This window comes from Alosa sapidissima, chromosome 24 (assembly GCF_018492685.1).
Source record: "Alosa sapidissima isolate fAloSap1 chromosome 24, fAloSap1.pri, whole genome shotgun sequence".
NCBI lineage: Eukaryota > Metazoa > Chordata > Actinopteri > Clupeiformes > Clupeidae > Alosa > Alosa sapidissima.
In genome coordinates this window covers 15,568,103-15,587,052 of record NC_055980.1, presented here as the reverse complement: position 1 = coordinate 15,587,052, position 18,950 = coordinate 15,568,103, and the positions used below count along the sequence as shown (strand labels likewise).

The 18,950-nt window shown below is 45.3% G+C and overlaps 1 protein-coding gene across 2 annotated transcripts in view; it reads left to right on the top strand.

The window, feature by feature from the left end:
* Positions 1-18,950, top strand: part of vclb (vinculin b) — a 38,550-nt gene that overhangs the window by 13,512 nt on the left and 6,088 nt on the right. Inside the window, exons 2-13 of one of the 2 annotated variants that reach the window (XM_042082174.1) lie at positions 1,028-1,098; positions 4,491-4,641; positions 5,518-5,626; positions 6,173-6,295; positions 7,902-8,062; positions 12,488-12,581; positions 12,731-12,878; positions 14,323-14,476; positions 15,120-15,295; positions 16,170-16,360; positions 17,323-17,522; positions 18,735-18,863. In XM_042082174.1, the coding sequence (XP_041938108.1) occupies positions 1,028-1,098; positions 4,491-4,641; positions 5,518-5,626; positions 6,173-6,295; positions 7,902-8,062; positions 12,488-12,581; positions 12,731-12,878; positions 14,323-14,476; positions 15,120-15,295; positions 16,170-16,360; positions 17,323-17,522; positions 18,735-18,863 (1,707 nt within the window). The remainder of the gene's footprint in view (positions 1-1,027; positions 1,099-4,490; positions 4,642-5,517; positions 5,627-6,172; positions 6,296-7,901; positions 8,063-12,487; positions 12,582-12,730; positions 12,879-14,322; positions 14,477-15,119; positions 15,296-16,169; positions 16,361-17,322; positions 17,523-18,734; positions 18,864-18,950) is intronic. The other variant, XM_042082175.1, reaches the window with a different exon arrangement.

The following is an 18,950-nucleotide window of genomic DNA, read 5'->3' as shown; positions in this document are numbered from 1 at the left end:
AGGCAGTATACTCTTTATAATTTGGTCAATTTGTTCATTGATGTATGACTATAAACTACACTATTGCATGTATAAAAATATATAGAATGTATGAAGTATTGGTGTCATATATATATATATATAAAAGGTGTCCTATTATGTTGCATTTCTATGTCCATTATCCCTGTTTCCAATTTTGTCGGAATATATTAGGCATGAGCCAGTTTGCTCCTGTACTGTCTGAATCTTGCTATGTATGTAAGTCTTGCAGACATCAAAGATGTCGGAGTTGTAGCCTACCATTCCTTTTGTGCAAGTGTGTAGATGCAGCAGCATTTATCAAGGCACAATGACTACTTTGTCCCTTGTCCTTAAGAGATGAAATGCAGTGCTATTTAAAAGACCATAGATTTATTAATAATTAGAGGTGGCACAAGTTGGGGGAAATGGTTCCTGATGTGTGGGTCGCGAGTCGTCTTGACAATGAGTGCCTCTGTGCTGTTAATGTATGGGTTCCTTTCTATTATAGATTTGACATTTGAGGCAGGCTGGCAACAAGGGTGTCGTTACTGGGCAGATAAATGGCGAGCACGTACTGGCAAAGTTGAGTCACTGGAGTCGGGTGCATAAGAAGAAAGAGGGGGGGCATAAGAAGAAAGAATGAAGTATTAGGGGGGTGCGAGAGGAAGGAATGAAGTATGGGGTGAAGTGGAGGGGGATGTGTAAGGGAGAAGAGGGACTAATTTGAAGGGGGTGGGGCTGTTTGGTGGTGGCTGATAGCTGGCTTTTCTCCATACCAGAGCCAGAATACAGTTGCAGCTGTTTAGAAAATGGTTTATCAAGCCCCAATTATGAGCTCCGCAAAGCTCCCCTCCACCCCTAACCTCCCCACACCCGGATCACACTTGAAGTGGGACACGTTCCCACAATGCACTCAAACATATGCCATGCAGTGCCGATGTCCCTATGAAGCCTTTTGAAGGTCCACTCAGAGCCGTTGGAGGCGAAATGGTGTCGTTTTCTGACCTCACTGCTTCTGTGTTTGCAGGTGGGCAGAGAGACTGTCCAGACCACAGAGGACCAGATTATGAAGAGAGACATGCCGCCTGCTTTCATCAAGTAAGACACACACACACCACAACACACCACAACACACCACAACACACCACACCACACCACACCACTCCACAACCAGTTAATACAGCTTATGTGGTGAAATGTATGCCATGAATGTAGAACTTTGGTCCTCCAGTATCACTTCGCACTCTGTCTCTGTGCTGCATGGTAAATAAGTGAAAGATGAGATGACCCTGAAATGCTAAAGAAATACACTCCCTCTTTCAGTCTCTTTCTCTGTCACACACACTCACACTCCCTCTCCCTCTCCCTTTCTCTCTCTCTCTCTCTCTCTCTCTCTCTCTCTCTCTCTCTCTCTCTCTCTCTCTCTCTCTCTCTCTCCCTCTCCCTCTCCCTCTCCCTCTCCCTCTCCCTCTCTCTCTCTCTCTCTCTCTCTCTCTCTCTCTCTCTCTCTCTCTCTCTTTCTCTTACCCCAGCAGTTACGTCTGTGTCTGCTCAGGCAAAGGTCAGATATGGCATGTTAAGTGCTTTGCACAGTCCTGTTGAAGTTGCATTATAAATAAAGAGGCCTGGCTGGCTGGCTGGCTGGTTGGCTTGCTAGCTAGCTAGCTAGCTAGCTAGCTGCGCTGACTGCATGGTCTCTGAGGCTCTGCCTTGGCCGGCCGCTCTCTGTTTGCCCAGGGAGGCTCCACTCCAGAGCGAGCACGATAGACTCATAAATCACCGACAGATTGTTCCAGACAGCTGCGCTTTGTTAAGTCCCGATGAATGGCCCTCATGTGGAAACCTATTACTGTGTGTGTGTGTGTGTGTGTGTGTGTGTGTGTGTGTGTGTGTGTGTGTGTGTGTGTGTGTGTGTGTGTGTGTGTCTCTCCCCCCTCTGGACTATAAAAGAGCGTCCAGTTACATGCACAGTAGCCCAGTCTGCACACCATCACCCTCATGGATCCCTCTGGGTTCACGCCTTCCAGGCTATGTCACTGTTGTATGCCCCCCCCCCCCACCTCCTCCAAGCACTGCTAACAAGCACCTTTTTTGGGGCGGTTGGGGGTGTGTTAATGGTCTCCCATTCAAAAAGCTGAGCATCCCCATGGCAATTCAGATGGGTTATGAGTGGAGCTTCATCATCTCAAACTCATGGCCTTTTTTTTGTGTGGCTCTGTTCCTCGATAACCTCAAGTGTTTTTGTGTAGCTTTTCATTTGTTTCAGCAGCTAGAGCTAGTGTTGTGGCAGCTGGTCACCTTCAGGCTGATACACTTTTCATCCTCCCCACCCACCCCCCACTTACCCCACCCTATGCTAAAGTAGGAGAAAATGCTGCTGTATGCCAACACACTGGTTTTATAAGCACACTCCATCAGTATATTACACACAGAAGACTAAGGGCTTAGCATCCATGCAATGACCATCAGGATATGTGCCAGTATCATTAAATGCAGGGGTACTAAATACTGTACCTATGCGGTGTATTTTTATGTGGGGAAGTGTGTGTGTGTGTGTGTGTGTGTGTGTGTGTGTGTGTGTCATGCCTGGCTCAGGGCTGCATACTGAAGGACACTGCTGACTCTGCCACTCTTGGGCCAACTCCTCTCCTCTACGCACACACACACACACACACACACACACACAATCCACTCGTTAACATGCACATACATTACCTCGTACCACACATCCTTGGGCTGTCTCCTGCACGGCTCGCCAACAGCGGCCTGTAACATGAGTTACCTTGATGTCTTTTTCATAATATTTTCCCTTCTTCTCAAACAATGCCTCACAATGGGTCAAGAAGGATACAGATCCCCTTTTCCCAGATGCACTCTTGGCTCACGGCCGACTGTAGGAAGTCGGGAATTGTGTGGGAATGGGAACACACGTCGCTGCCTCGCCGGCTGTTCTTACACATTTGTGGGGGTGCAGTTCGGGGAGCGGGTTGAGAGGAAGAGGGTGGGGGGTGGTGATTTATCTGGCCTTGTCTGTTGGTCGTATTTTGCTGATGCAGGGTGTTCTCTCCAGCCTGCTCTCTTTCTCTCTCTCTCTTTCTTTCTCTCTCTCTCTCTCTCTCTCTCTCTCTCTCTCTCTCTCTCTCTCTCTCTCTCTCTCCGTGAGTAATGTTATGCTAGAGTTACATGTTATGTTAGAGTTATGCTCCCTCGCTTGCTCTGGGAATGAGTGTGACGCTCAGAGGAAATCTGTCACGCTGGACGTATGGCAGTTATCTGCAGAACATCCGTGGCCTGTCAGGGGAGTTGGGTGGTATTTCCTTGAGTCACTGAAAATGTGGAGATTGGAGGCCTCGGATTGCTTGCTTCCTACAGTAGGCTCAGTATCAATATCTTGGCAAGAGTGCAGTATAATTGTATCCCATGAATGACATTAACAGCAGTTGGGGCAAGAGTGTTTTGCATTGAGAGATAGAGAAAGAGAGCAACGCTTTCCTGCCCTGTTTAACGGAGATTTGCTTCTCAGAATCAAAATCCGATTTAGTAGCCAAGTATGTTAACACACAAAGAATTTAGTTCCGGCGATTGGTGAGGACTCATGCAATACAGACAATTAATAAATGGAAAAGTGTGTAACCTGTGTTGTGTTGACTGTGTGGCTCAGCCCTGCACTCGCCCGCACTCGAACCCGCAAACTGCAGCATCTCAGATCGGGAGTCGAACGCGCTAGCAATCGAGCTAAAAGCCAGGCTGCTAGTTCTCTCACTAACACGACTATTAAGGTGTCGGGAGGGAGGTTTACACAACGTAGATACTGCACAGCTACGGACTAGCAGGCTACTGTTACATATGACTAGCAGGCTACCGTTACATGTGACCAGCAGGCTACCGTTACATGTGACCAGCAGGCTACCGTTACATGTGACTAGCAGGCTACTGTTACATGTGCAGAGACAAATCTAAGGCAGGCCACACATCAGTGCCATGTTTTACATTTACCATTGCTTAGCTGTAGCCTGGATACCAGACTCTCTGACTTCGCGGAGTACTGTAGGGAAAAAGAAATCGAGCGGAAGTACGTAGACAGGCGGAGCCAGGCTAGCTTAGCTGACTCATGGCACGAAAAGTGGCCTCATCCGTTATTTCATCACTTACCAGTAAGAGGTTGCTCTCTTCCTACCCCTTACTCTCTCCATGTTTCACATCTACTACTGTCCTCGGGGTCCTATGCCGTCATCTCTCTGTTTTATGTTGACTTGGCTGAAGTACAAGTTGAGCATAAAGATTCAGTTTGATTTTGAGTTGTTCTATTAACATGATTGCACACAGAGCTATGAAGGCTTTAACACTGTGATCCTTAACATCAGTCAAGACTGTAATCGTTAAAAAAAAAAATGAACAGTACAGTAATAGTGGTTCACAACACATTTTTTTTCCCCACAGAGCAGAGGTAACATAGCTGATGGTTGGTTTTGCTCGTGTTTTTCCTACAGGGTGGAGAATGCATGCACCAAGCTGGTCCAGGCAGCGTCTATGCTGAAGGCTGACCCGTACTCCGTGCCTGCCCGGGACTACCTCATCGATGGCTCGCGAGGCATCCTGTCCGGCACGTCCGACCTCCTGCTGACCTTCGACGAGGCTGAGGTACAGCCAGCTTATCAAGGCATTATTATCTCTGCTAACCAGCATTGTCACTGTGATTGGGTTCCTTTTTTTCTCTCTGTAGATATAGTTTTTTTTTCTATGTATTTTTGGTTTCCTCTTTTGGCCCACATTTCTCTTTTCTCCTTTTTATTTTTGTCAGTGTCAATCTCTCCCCATTTTCAGCCCTTCATCTTTTCAGCGTTTCCTCCATCCACCATTGCTCCATTCCTTCTTCTTGCTTTCTTACCCTCCATCCAACCCCGTCCCTCTGTCGCCACTCCTCTCCACCTTTCCCTTCTTTCATCGACTCCCTAATTCCCCCTCCTTACTCTACCCCTCAACCAGTCTCCATTTACAGAAATCTCTGCCTCAGCTCCGGGGGAGACATCCCATTTGTCTCCCCTCCTGGGACAGGCTGTTTGGATGTGAAGCGCACGTCCTGCACAGCGCAGCAAAGCCTGGAAAGTGTTTATGTTGCACAGCATGACCTAAGAGGCTGAAGAAAGAGCGGGGGGAGGGGGGGTTGGGTTGGAGAAGGAGGAGGTGGATGAGGTGGAGGGTAATGAAGGTCGGGGAATGTCATTTCTGGGTAACATTAGAGTGGGAGAGGTGATCAAACAAGACTTTAGCAGCTTGTTAGCTGTCTTGGTGGACCTGCTTCTCTGGTGTACAGACATGATAAAAATGGCCTTACCTCATAGGTTGAAAGCAGAGAGGGACTTGAAAGGGGCATTACATCTCTAAGGACTCTTAGAACCTCTAAGAAGGAAATAGTTTATATGGTGTAACCAGAGTGTGACTATTTTTTTTTCCACTACAGGCCTTTAATGTTTCTGGTACTAAGTGAATTCCTTTTTTCCCTTTGATGCCATACAGGTGCGTAAGATCATCAGGGTCTGTAAAGGTATCCTGGAGTATCTCACAGTGGCAGAGGTGGTGGAGTCCATGGAGGATTTGATCACATACACAAAGAATTTGGGACCAGGTGAGTCCAGGGTTCTGTCCACACACCCAGGTCTCAAGAGGCCTCAGAACTCCCGGAAGATTCATTGGAATATTCATTCCTTTACCTGGAAAATGTAAAATAGTTCACCAAACAATATTTCTCTGCCGTTCCCTCGATGCTAGGTTGATCCAAGGTGGATCAGTATGTTGCTACACAGTCCTGGTGTTAAAGCAGCAGTTTGCATTTTTGTGTTTTTATTAATGAGCCTCGTAATCAAAACCTAGGGGGACAGAGTTAAAGTACAACCAGAATCTCTGATGGAGGACACATAATCATCTCACACAAGAGAAAATAAATATATCAAGAGTGATGGTACAAACGATGACAAATTTGAACAGAATCTCAGAATCTTGAGTACGCAGATCATAATTCTTTTAGATTGAGTGCTTGCATGTACCACTGCATCAGTATAGTTTGTATTTAACAACTTGTCTCATCTCAAGGACGTACGTGAATGACATATTTCAATACAGGAAGAGGAAGTGACCTTTTCCGTCGTACCCAGTTCTGTCTCTCTGTCTACAGGAATGACGAAGATGGCGAAGATGATTGACGAGCGCCAGCAGGAGCTCACACATCAGGAGCACCGCGTCATGCTCGTCAACTCCATGAACACGGTCAAGGAGCTTCTGCCCGTCCTCATCTCAGGTATTTATAAACTATAAAAAACAGAAGATGACGTCATTATTGATGAAATTCATCATAATTCTATATTGATGATATAAGTATATCATCTATATATCATATTTGATGGTGCATATTGCCCTTGCATTAATTTCACTTTTCCTCCACTTTAATTGGGCCACAAGATAGAGAAGGTTACATTCTGCTACACCCTGCCATCCTACCAAGTGTTAGGTTGCATTTTAAGCTTGTGTCAATTGTATATGATGGCAGAAAGTAATTAGGAGACTGAGGTGTCAACCACGTCACCATATTTACCACACAGTATTTGACACATAGCAAATTTTCATACTGAATATTGACTATTGAAATGTTTGGTCCCTAATATCTCTTTTACCTTAACTTTGCGTAACAACAAAGCCTTCAGAATTCTATAATGGGGAAGTTGCTGTGTCTTCTCATACTGGTGTTGTTGTACAGGTTACATTTGGATGTGAAACCAGCCACTGACCATAGAAGGCAACACCCAGTCTCCTAGCTGAGTCAGAACGGGATTGCTCATGAACTAATGTCACTTTAGTAGAAGATGGAGGATGTTCTATTCTGCTACATCTTGCCATCCTAACAAGTATTGATGCCAGTTGTGTCAATTGAGTATAAAACCAAAAGTGAACCAGGAGTGGTGAATCTGGTTTGTCCTCTGTCACCAGAGGAGGCTCTCCTAGCTGAGTCAGAACAGGATCTTTTTAATAGAGTTGTCCTCAAGAGACCTGACACATAATCAGTGGCATCAGTGTTTCCATGAATGTTATTGACTTGTAAGCATCAGAGGTGGTCCTCCCCAGGGTTGAGCGTGTCCAACCCATCTGGATGCCATAATCAGAAACAGATGATCTGAACGAGTGAAATCAGATGGCCAAGTCTAGGTTGGGCGGGGCAGAGCTATGGTGTTAGTGTCCTAGCTGGAACATTCCTCACCTTGAGAGACCTTCCAATTGAGGAGAGTGTGTCCTAAGGTAGTGGGAAAGCATGGCTGTATGTACTTAGTTGTCCTGAGACACCTCTCACCTCTAAAAAAAAAAAAACTCACTCAGTGGGGGGGAACTCACTCAGTGTACTCGCAGGACATAGCGAAGATCGTTAAGAAGATGTTCATGGCCAAAACAATAGAAGGATACAAGGAAGTTTATTGTCACATACATATAGTCACTGGAAGTAAGAAATGCAGTGAAATTATGTCTGGTGTCAGCCTATTTGTGCATTTATGGGGGAGGGGGGTTAAAAAGTGCAGTAGAAGAGGGGTTTAGTAGATTAAGTGGCAAGGGCTGGTGGGGGAGGATTGGGATTGGGGGGGGCACCAACAAGGAGCACCCAAGAGCAATAGAAGAAATATAGAAAACAACTTGCACACCAAGGCGGCTCGCTTTAATAATTTAATGTGCATTACACTATGGGGATGTGTGTGTCCTCCTTTCATCTTTATATGGCCAAAACAATGGCATTGTTTCATCCTGAATGGCCTCTCATAGGGGAATACTTCTCAGCGTCTTTTCAGAGTGAAGTGACTAATAAAAGAAATGTCATGAAATGAAATGTTCACCAGTCCTTTGTTCGTTCTTCCGTGGCTCAGGAATCAAAATCTTTGTGACGACCAAGACCTCGGGTAGCCAGGGCGTGGAGGAGGCGCTGAAGAACCGCAACTTCACCGTGGACAAGATGAGCACCGAGATCCACGAGATCATCCGGGTTCTGCAGCTCACATCCTGGGATGAGGACGCCTGGGCCAACAAGGTATGTGCCTCTGGCCTGTACGCCCACTGCATCCTCCATGCACGTGCAAACACACACACATGATCCCTCACACACAAAGCCCCTTTATAAGTGCTTGGAAAGGGGAATAATCTTGACCCAGTCACTCCTTTTCCCCCCATGAAGTTTCTGGAACATTTCAATTTCTTGGTGAATTACAAATTGGGCTTTCTGGAGTTTCTGGGTCAACAGCAAGTTTGATTATTTCTTTTTCTTTTTAAATTTCACCTCTACACATTGTAAATGTACCATTTAATACCCTTAGCAACTGGTTTGAGGGGATGGCTGTGTTGAATTTACCCTTGAGCGGGGCAAGAGGATTGAGCCCATCCAAACCTAGTTGTTAAGGGTAGAACGTGACCGATGCGGCTCCCCACACTGCACACAAAAGCCTCTGGGCCGTGACAGACTGTACCGGGTTGCCCTCCCGTACGCTTACCTTTCCGTGCCAAGAACTTCAACCCAGAGCAATTTTTTTTTTTCTTCACAGTAGAATAAAATTATGCCCTGATGAATATAAAAAATACAAATTACACAGTTGCTGGAACTGCGGCTACTCTGCTGAAGCTACTGCTAAATGCACTGCTTCTGAGAAGGAAACTTAACAGTTTTACCACCAAATTTAAGCTGCTGCCTTTAATAAAATTGGCCCCAAACCCCACTGGCTCCTGGCCCTGTCTCTTTGCACTGCATGTCTAAGCTCCCCTTTTTCAGCTCTGAGCAGAACCGCTCAAATCCTTCTGATTGCTTGTTTGTTTGCTTTCTCGTTGGCTCTTTATTTCAGATTTTTTGACTCGATTTATTATGTCTTGTTAAAATATTTGTGCTTCTTTTTTTGTTCTTCCTTTTTCCCTTTTATTTTCTATTGTTTTCTTTCCCTTGATCCCTCAATCACTCCCTTCTTCCTCCTCCTCCTCCTCCTCCTCCCCCCCTGTAGAAGGTAAGCGGTACTCAGGAGCATGCATGCTTGCTCTATGTGTGTGTGTGTGTGTCCCTCTCTCTCCCTCTACTGGCTCCTTGTGTCATGCGGTTGCCCATGTGTGTTGTCATGTTGTGTGGTTACCCATGAGCCTTTGAGGCGGAGTGACCAGTGCCGTGTGCTGGAATGAGTCTCTCCTAACGACGCAGCGTAAGTGATGCCCCATGGAATGACAACCTGCTATTGCCCTGTGAGATTGGACAATGGGGAGATGGCAATTAATCAGGATATTCGTCCAGTTTGTCTGTGTTTTGTGAATGTGTGTGTGTGTGTGTGTGTGTTTGTCATGACACAAGTTGAAGAAGTGTGTCTTTCTCCTTCTAACATTGAACGCACAAACTCACTCACACACAGTCTCTGTCTCACTCATACACACACACACACACACACACACACACACACACACACACACACACACACACATAAATCCTACAACTGAAATAACTGCATCAGCAGGGCATCTTTGGTAGTTGTGGGAAGGACACACTATCAGCCCTAATGACTGAAACTGAATCTGTCCTCACTGACAGTCAGTGAGACCGAGGGACTAAAGGGGGCATTCTGCTTTGTTTCCAGGATGCTCTGATCTCTCCATGAAATCTCCTGTCCCAACATAACCCTCATATCACTAATCCCTCAGTGCACTGCCCTGCACTGCACTCTGTCTCTGTCTGTGTGTGTGTGTGTGTGTGTGTGTGTGTGTGTATGTGTGTGTGGCTACTGGACTGTGTGTGTGTGTGTGTGTGTGTGGTCGGTCTGTAAAGGGATCTAAGCTCCCCTGTTGGACGTATGTTTCCAAATCTCCCTCCTCAGCTCAGTCCACTGCTCCGTAGAGCTCCACGTGCCTCTTCACCCACCAGGCTGGCCCCCACTCAGCTCTCCGCTGCCTCACGCCCTCACTCTCACAACTCTCTCTTTCTCTCCCTCTTTGTTTCTTTCTTTTTCTCTATCTCTCTCACAACTCTCTCTCTCTCTCTCTCTCTCTCTCTCTCTCTTTCAGTCTCTCACAACTCTCTCTCAGTCTCTCACAACTCTCTCTTTCTTTCTTTCTTGTTTTCTTTCTTACCTCCCTACCTTTCTTTCCCTCCCTCCCTCTCTGTCTTCTCTCTCTCTCTCTTTCTTTCTTTCTTTTTTTCTTACCTCCCTCCCTTTTCCTCGTTCCCTCTCTCTCTCTCTTTCCCTCTCTCTCTCTCTCCCCTGCCTCCCAGTCTCTCATTCACTCACCTAGTGTCTCTTGGCCATCCACCTACTCATCCTGTGTCACTCACTCATTCACTCACTCACTCACTCTCTCTCTGCCACGTATGGAAAAATGATTAGTAAAAGAAAAAAGTGTGAAAAAAGCTAGTCCCTTGCTGTGGTATTGTTCTTGTGTACCATGGTTACACAATGACGTAACCTTTTTGTTATTAATGTTGTTGTTTTAGTGCTAGTATCTTAGGAAAGATTCACACTGCCATGTCATTTCCACTCCATTTCATTCTTACTGAATGACCATCATAAATTCTTTTCCCTCTAAACGTTTCTCATACTTCATATAATCAGTATTTCATGGCCACACAGAATATGGACACGTTAGCATATGCGCGTTAGCTGTCGTCAAGGACAGACTGTACATCTGTCTGTGTACTTGCGGCATCGGTGTCTTCCCCTTGTGCTCGTCTGTTTTGTGGCTTTTTAGAGTGTTTGCTCTCTCTTTGCTCTCTGGCGGTAGACCGATCCCACTCTCATATGGTCTATTTCTGTCGTGAACGTTCCTCTGTAGATGTCTCTTGTGTTTTGTGTGGTAGTGACTCGAAGAAGTGTTTTTTTTCTTCCTTTCTCGAAGCTCGGTTTGTGAGCTACAGGAAGTTTGAGTAGGCACAGCTGAGCTGATCCCACCCTGTCTAAACTCTTAAGCCACACACAAACACATACACAACATGTACAGATTCAAACACTAATATAAATGTTTTTAGTTTCCGCACTAATTTGATAGATACAAAGATCAGATTAGCATTCACAGTATGAATTAGATTAGATTGCTCTATTGGCATGACAGTGCACTTGAGTTTGCCTTATGGTAACACAATGGAAGAATTTATATCTATTCTCCATCAACATTCATTACATTACATTACATTTGGCTGATGCATTTTTAACCAAAGTGACTAACAGCATGTTTTTTAAAGCAATTCAATTCTAGGACAATTTAAAAAAGGTACAATACGTTATAAGTGCATGAGTGAGTACAATAAGAATAAGTGCATGAGTGAGTGCTGTTTTTAAACAGTCGAGTGTCAGTTCTAGCTGGGTGGTAAGTGCTAGGATTAGCAAGACTAGTTATAGCAAGATTTAACATTCACCATCATTTAGCGCTATGACTGTACCCAGTTAGTAAAAAAACGACTAAAAGGGTCATGATCCTACCTGAACAACAACGTTCAAGCTTGTGCATTCCGGGCGTGCATTGGCATTGTCCGAGGCTTCATTCTCTGTATTATAAGTCAGTGTATCATCATAATGAGTTTTAAGCTGTTATTTCACGCTAAAAGAACTGCATTGTGTTGCTTTAAAACAAGCAAGGACAAAAAAAAAAACACACCTATTAGACAAATCATGTGTACACTCATGACATAAATAAGCCATTTGAATTCTCTGTTAACATACTTAAACGGCATCCAGTGCAGAGCCCTTTTGGCAGCAGATTGTGGTGACGTGTGGCACTCTGTGTGAGCGCTACAACTGCCGAGCATGTCTAATCTCAGGCATGGCAGTCTGGATCTGCTCTTAGAGTGAGTCAGCCGGCGTACCGGTGACTCAGTTCAGCCGCCTGAAAAACCGTGTTACCCTAAAAAGGAAATGGCCATGAAAACACTTCTCTGCACCTTTTTTTTTTTTATCCTACAGTACTTCCTTCCCTCACCTCGCTCTCCTCCCCCTCCACTCTAATGCTCTCCAATACATGCTAGCAGTGTACAGTATCAGAGCGTCAGTTGAAATTCCTGGAATGTTTCAACATGAAATAAAGCAATACATGTTGCCCTGGTTTTTGTTATGTTGATTTTTATGAGTTCAGGTTTTGGTATGATGAAGCAGATGTGTCTTTTTTTATAAGAGAGACGCTTGATTAGGCCCTCTGCTGGTGCATGGTGTTTGTTCAGTTGTTTGTTCGTGTTGCATACGTACTCTTGTAAATTCCGCTCCTAACACGCATCTGTTGGTGTGACCTGGCACCTGCTGTGAACTTTATTGTCATTTTTATGGCAATGAAGGTTATCATCCAATGTGTCAAATGACTGGGGAAGTGTGAGCCACTTTGTGCTAAATCAAGCTCTGTATGGACGCCTGGCCTGTATAAGCTGGGTGATATTGTGCCAAACAATGTGTGATTTCAATAAATAAAATGAGAATATTAATCTTTTCATTCTCTTTAACCTCATGAAATGAAGGACACGGAAGCCATGAAGAGAGCGTTGGCCCTCATCGACTCAAAATTGGTCCAGGCCAAAAACTGGCTGAGAGACCCGAACGCCCAACCAGGTAAGGCAGGCAACTATGCCATGATCCACTAATGTAGTTTAGTATGTCTGTAGAATTGATTTCCCTAGTGTATTGCAAGTAATTTTGGATGAAAGTATTTGCTAAATGTGTGTGTGTGTGTGTGTGTGTTTGTGTGTGTGTGTCCTCAGGCGATCCGGGTGAGCAGGCTATTCGGCAGATCCTGGACGAGGCTGGCAAAGTGGGTGAGCTGTGTGCCGGCAAGGAGCGCAGGGAGATCGAGGGCACAGCCAAGGCCCTGGGCCAGATGACCGATCAGGTGTCTGAGATGCGGGCGAGGTAAGAACCACTGCATCCAAATTTAACACCACAGTCTTCACTTCCTATTTTTATACCCACACTGAGCATTTCTCAGTTTCTCAGACACTCATTCACTGTAGGTGCTTCATGTACTAATTCATTTTTACTGTGATGGCTAAGCTCTTTTCTCTTAACATTTAAATTGTAGTGATGTGATATCATGTCATTTCAGCTATAGTAGTGATACAAATTGATTTCAGCTATAGTTGTTTTATTTGATTGATGTAATAAAGAAGCTGAGTTGAAACAGGAAATGCACAGCTGTCTGCTGACTGCTTATTGGATCTCTGACTCATTATCAAAACCATTGATCTAGTGCTGTCCTAGAAGCGGATGCTATGTATTTCTTGGAGCGGTAGCTCTAATATGTCTTCCCAGTCGTGGGAGTCGGAGCAGACTTGCAGTGGCAATCTGATTATGGGGGATTACTGTTCAGAAGGGAGGGAAAGCGATCTCCCACAGATATGGGGTCTCAACTGAAGCTGCGGTCTGGTGGATGAAATGCAGCTGTCTCTGGTTATTTTTAATCCTCTCTATCCTCCTCCAGCCTCTCTAGGCACTGGGGCTTGTTTTTGGACTTTTCCTCAGAGAGATGGGGAGGGTGGGGGCAGCTAAACAAAAGAAGCAAATCTGTTAAAAAGATATTTTTAACACATTCTTCACATGCCTTCTAAGTGAGCTGTTGGCCCTTTTCTTGAGACTCTGACATCAGACTGGTGGCTTTCTACAAAAAAAGGATCAGCTGATGTTATCGAGTTAAGCAATATGTTGCTCAGAACATTGATTGAATCGGTTAAAAATACCTGTATTACTTAATCAACTATTTTATGTTAAATGAAGGCATTCTTCTTTGTTAATGTTAAATGAATGCATTCTTTGTCACTGGCCACACACATTTGAGTTTGTTTTTAAAAGATGCTGTGGCAGTGACTGTTTGGTCCAAATCTTCGTTTTAAAGCGCCAATTTAAACTTATGACCTGCACATCATTAGTGCCATAGAGTAGCTATGCAAAAGATCCTTGATTACTACATTGTAACTCCGCTTTGACCCTCTCTGGCTATGCGTTGAGCCGCAGGGGCATGGCAACTGATTGGTGCGTGTGTTGAATCTTATGAGCATGGTCACTACTGTAGCGAGAGAGAGGAACAACACAGATGTTTAAACTTCAGATTTTTATTTTAATGTGCCAACATAATGGGACTTTCAACGTTCTGCCAACGTATCTAGAGATACTACAATTAGTCCTCTCCCGTTGATGCGCCAGATAGTTAATTACAGAAGCGCTGAGATAACAACTGCTTTTCTACATCATCACTTCTGATTGGTGCTTGTGTTGAACCTCATGAGTATGACCACTTCTGATTGGTGCTTGTGTTGAACGTCACATGCATAACCACTTCTGATTGGTGTGTTTGTCATAGAGGGCAGGGGGCGAGCCCAGTGGCCATGCAGAAGGCCCAGCAGGTGTCCCAGGGGCTGGACATGCTCACAGGGAAAGTGGAGAACGCTGCCCGCAAGCTAGAGGCCATGACCAACTCCAAGCAGGCCATCGCCAAGAAGATCGATGCTGCTCAGGTTGGTCCACCCACAGCACCCACGACTGTGAAGAGACGGCTAATAACACACACACACACACACACACACACACACACACACACACACACACACAACTAATAACATTCACACCTACCCCCTCTCTCACACATCCACTCACCAAAATGAATAACATGTCACCTTGCTCTCTTTCTCCCACCTCTCTCTATCACTCACTCTCACACACTCACACACACACTCACACTCTCTCTCACACACACACACATACCCCATTCTTTCATTCTTTCTCTGTGGTTGCCTAATATGTTATTCATTTATCAAAGAGACACAACGTTTGCAAGCACCCTGTAAAAAGTGCAGATATGCCACCATTGCACCAGAGACCAGAGTAGCAATGTGAGGAAATGGACATTCACAAACAAACGTAACAGTCACAAACAAACGTAACAGTCACAATCACAAACGTCACATTCACAAACGTAACATTCACAAACGTAACAGTCACAAACAAATGTAACAGTCACAATCACAAACGTCACATTCACAAACGTAACAGTTACGAGCGTAACATTCACAAACGTAACAGTCACGAGCGTAACAGTCATGAACATGAGATGAGTGCATGTCTGCAAAGATGTTCATGTGACTGTCTCTGCCCCTGCAGAACTGGCTGGCAGACCCCAACGCAGGCCCTGAGGGCGAGGAGCACATCAGGTCCCTGCTGGCCGAGGCCCGAAAGATCGCCGACCTCTGCGAGGACCCCAAGGAGCGAGATGACATCCTGCGTTCCATGGGAGAGATCGCTGCCCTGACCGCAAAGCTGTCAGAGCTCAAGAAACAGTATGTAGCCCTCAGAGCCTTCTCTCCCAGGGACTTAATCTTTAAACTGTGTCCAAGCCATTTGTTGGTTAGTGTGTACACTTTAGTTTTCTCCTATAACCTCAGTAAAAACTCAGTGTTTGTACAATGGCCCAATGTTGCCTAGAGGCTGTGCTATACTCCTGTCAAGTCTTTTCTGATGTAATCCTAATTTTGTTTGCCACTATCTCAATACTGTCTGCTTGCACAGGCAAACAGCAGCAATGCAAACAATGAATGCAAACATTATTGCTGCATGTTAATCACATGAGAATAGTATATTAGTGGTGGATTAGTGTATTAGTGGTGGTGTGGGTATCATAAACACTTTAATGTTGAACATGCATAGTTCATTATTCAGCAATCAGCATTTACACAAGTCTCCCTCAGTCCTCCATGTCTTTTTGTGTCTTTACTTCACATTGGTGCACTTTGTTTATGCCCTCAAAACTCACAAAAACTTATTGCGTCAATAAAGGCTTAGAGAGCTCTCGCTGGAGGCTGTAGTTTAAGTTTATTTCTTTCAGGGACCATGTACAAAAAATCCACTGATCACAGAAAAAAAAAAGATGCTTTGCACCAGATTTAGCTAGTAGCTCATTTCCATTTGCAGTACAGTATAAAGTTCCTACTTCCTACAGTAATTTCCTGTGCATTAGCCACATTGTGTATAAGCCGCAGGACACTGTTTTATGCAAGTTAAAAGGAAAAAAAAACATTAATACCATATTAACTCGTGTATTAACCTCATAGCTGAAGAAATTTTGCACAATCAATGTATAAGCCGTGACTAATAGTTGGGAAATCACGTTCATTCATCTTCTCTCTCGTCGGCCCCATCTCTCCTCTCACTCAGGGGTAAAGGAGACACCCCAGAAGCCAGGGCTCTGGCCAAGCAGATCGCCACGGCGCTGCAGAACCTGCAGTCCAAGACCAACAAGGCCGTTGCCAACAGCCGGCCCGCCAAGGCGGCCGTGCACCTGGAAGGGAAGCTCGAGCAGGCCCAGCACTGGATCGACAACCCCACCCTGGACGACAGCGGCGTGGGTGAGTCCCCTTGTCCTGTCCCATCTCTCATTCCTCAACTCCCTGTCTTCCATCTTTTTATGGTGAAGAAAATGAGGCGTGACACACACACACACAGGCAGAGATACAGACACGCACACACAGAGAAAGACACAAACAAACACTCTGCATGTCCATCTCTTGTTTGCGCTGTGGACATGTCTGCCAGGGTTTCTTTCCACCGTTACATTCCACCCCGCCGCTCCAAACCATATAATTTCCTCCCCAGTTGGCTTGTTTTGGAGCTCAAAATTCCACACTTGTTATTGTTTCCACGGAGCAGTTGCATAAAACTCCCCTCCCCATAAATGTGCTTGCTCGCACTTCCATTATTTATGTGTTGTCATCCACAAAAAAAATACCACAGCAAACATTTAGCAGAACCACGCGAGCCAACCCTGTGTTGCACAAAAGATCTTAGTCGACCACAAGCATCTCCCTGGTGAAAAAGATGCTGCATCACCAGCATGCACTGTGCTGCCCATGCAGATTAGCATGAACAGTACAACAGTCGCTACAACTCCGAGCATTTCCTTCCTATTGTTCATATCTTGACCTTCGGCCAAGTGGCTATTCCTGGTGTTGTCATAGAGAATGTCTGTGTCAGTTTGCAACAAGGAAGTTCAACTGTACTTTTGACATCAATTATTACAGTAATGGCACACTACTGTGTCCCAACTTTTGTCTTTGTACACAAGCTTTTACATCCCTCTCGTTGATTTCCCCAACAAGCTATCTCCTCACAGAGAATGTCTGTCAGATAGACACACACAAGGAAGTCCAATTGTACATCACATCAAGTAAAACAGTGATGCTACACTGCCACCTTTGCTGTCAACGTTGTCTTGTACACAAACCTTAACATCTCTCTCTCTCTCTCTCTCTCTCTCTCTCTCTCTCTCTCTCTCTCTCTCTCTCTGTCTCGCTTACTTTCCCGACCGCAGGTCAAGCTGCCATCCGCAGCATGGTCGCCGAGGGCCGTCGCCTGGCCAACGTGTTGCAGGGGCCGCAGCGGCAGGAGCTCCTGGGGAAGTGCGAGCAGGTGGAACAGCTGATGGCCCAGTTGGCCGACCTGGCCGCCCGGGGCCAGGGTGACTCCCCGCAGGCGCGCGCCATCGCCCACCAGCTGCAGCAGGCCCTCAAGGTGAGGAATGCCGCGACCGTGTGTGTGTGTGCTTGCAGGACATCAACACACACACACACACATTTGGATGTGTTAGGTTACATCCTGTCACGTGTGTTATTTATTGAGGATTGTCGTGTTGAACACGTCAACACCTTCTCACTTAACTGATACACACAACCCACCCAGGAGGACCACCACCAAGCTCCATGGTATTCTCTCTGTGAGAGCATATCCTGACTGGAGATTTTCCAAATCATGTCTTTACTTTAATCAGCACACACCGACTATCGTCTTGGTAGAGGTTTCCAGGGCATGATTTACAAATTGGGTAGTGGAACGTAGAAGGTACTAAATGAAAGAAGCAACAGGAGCATTTTCATGCTGAGCCTTGAAATCTTCATAGAGCAGTAACTAAGTTATTTCTAAGGCTAGTGTTGTGAATGCTTACATTATAACACTGGGGTATTGGAACTCTTCAGAGATGTCTCATTATGTCAGCTGTCTATGGATCGAGCACATGGGACCAAGCCTACCACAGTGGCTGAGACACCTCCGCCCATTACGACTTCCTGTGTTTACTTCCTGCACATTTTGAATAACAATTTTCAGAAGGAACTCCCTCCTTCAAGGATGAGCAGTTGTCTCAGAAGCCTATACTACCTTTAACTCACAACTCCTGAGGGTGTGAACTGTTTATTAACTCTTAAACACTTGACTAGTTATCTTTCATATTCTACCTTATACACATACATTAAACACTTGTACAACATAAAATATGAAGTTATTAGAAGCATACATCTACAGTAAAGACTGTGAGAAAAAGAAGGTGAACTGTGAACTTAATGACTAATCAAGACCACCAGACAGTTTCAAGATCTCACAAGCACCACCAAGTCTCACACCTCTGCACTCTCTGACAGCCATTTAATGTGTTCCCACAGTGTGCTGCACAGTCTGGTCAATACCAGGTATATATACGGCTCTGGTCAATACAAGAGCAGAGCTCCCCCTACTGGTTATCATATGCACACCAATCCCAGACATGGCCTTTGACAAGTGCTAGGCAGAGAAAGCAGCAATTTTGATTGCTTTGAAAACACAAGGTGAAATGTTAAATATTAGTGCAGAAATCACCATTTTATTTAGCATGCCAAATTACTGGTGTGTTTGGCTGTTGATCTAACTCAGATGGTTAAGTTTGGCTTCTGAACGGAAATGTTTTTGCTGCAGGAGTTGAAGGGGCAGATGCAGGAGGCCATGACTCAGGAGGTGTCGGACATCTTCAGCGACACCACCACCCCCATCAAACTCCTGGCTGTGGCCGCCACTGCACCGCCAGACGCTCCAAACAGGGAAGGGGTAAGAGTTAAAACACACAGACAGACAGACACTCAGCCACACACACACTATCTTCGTCGTACACACTCACTCCGTCTTTTTGCATAA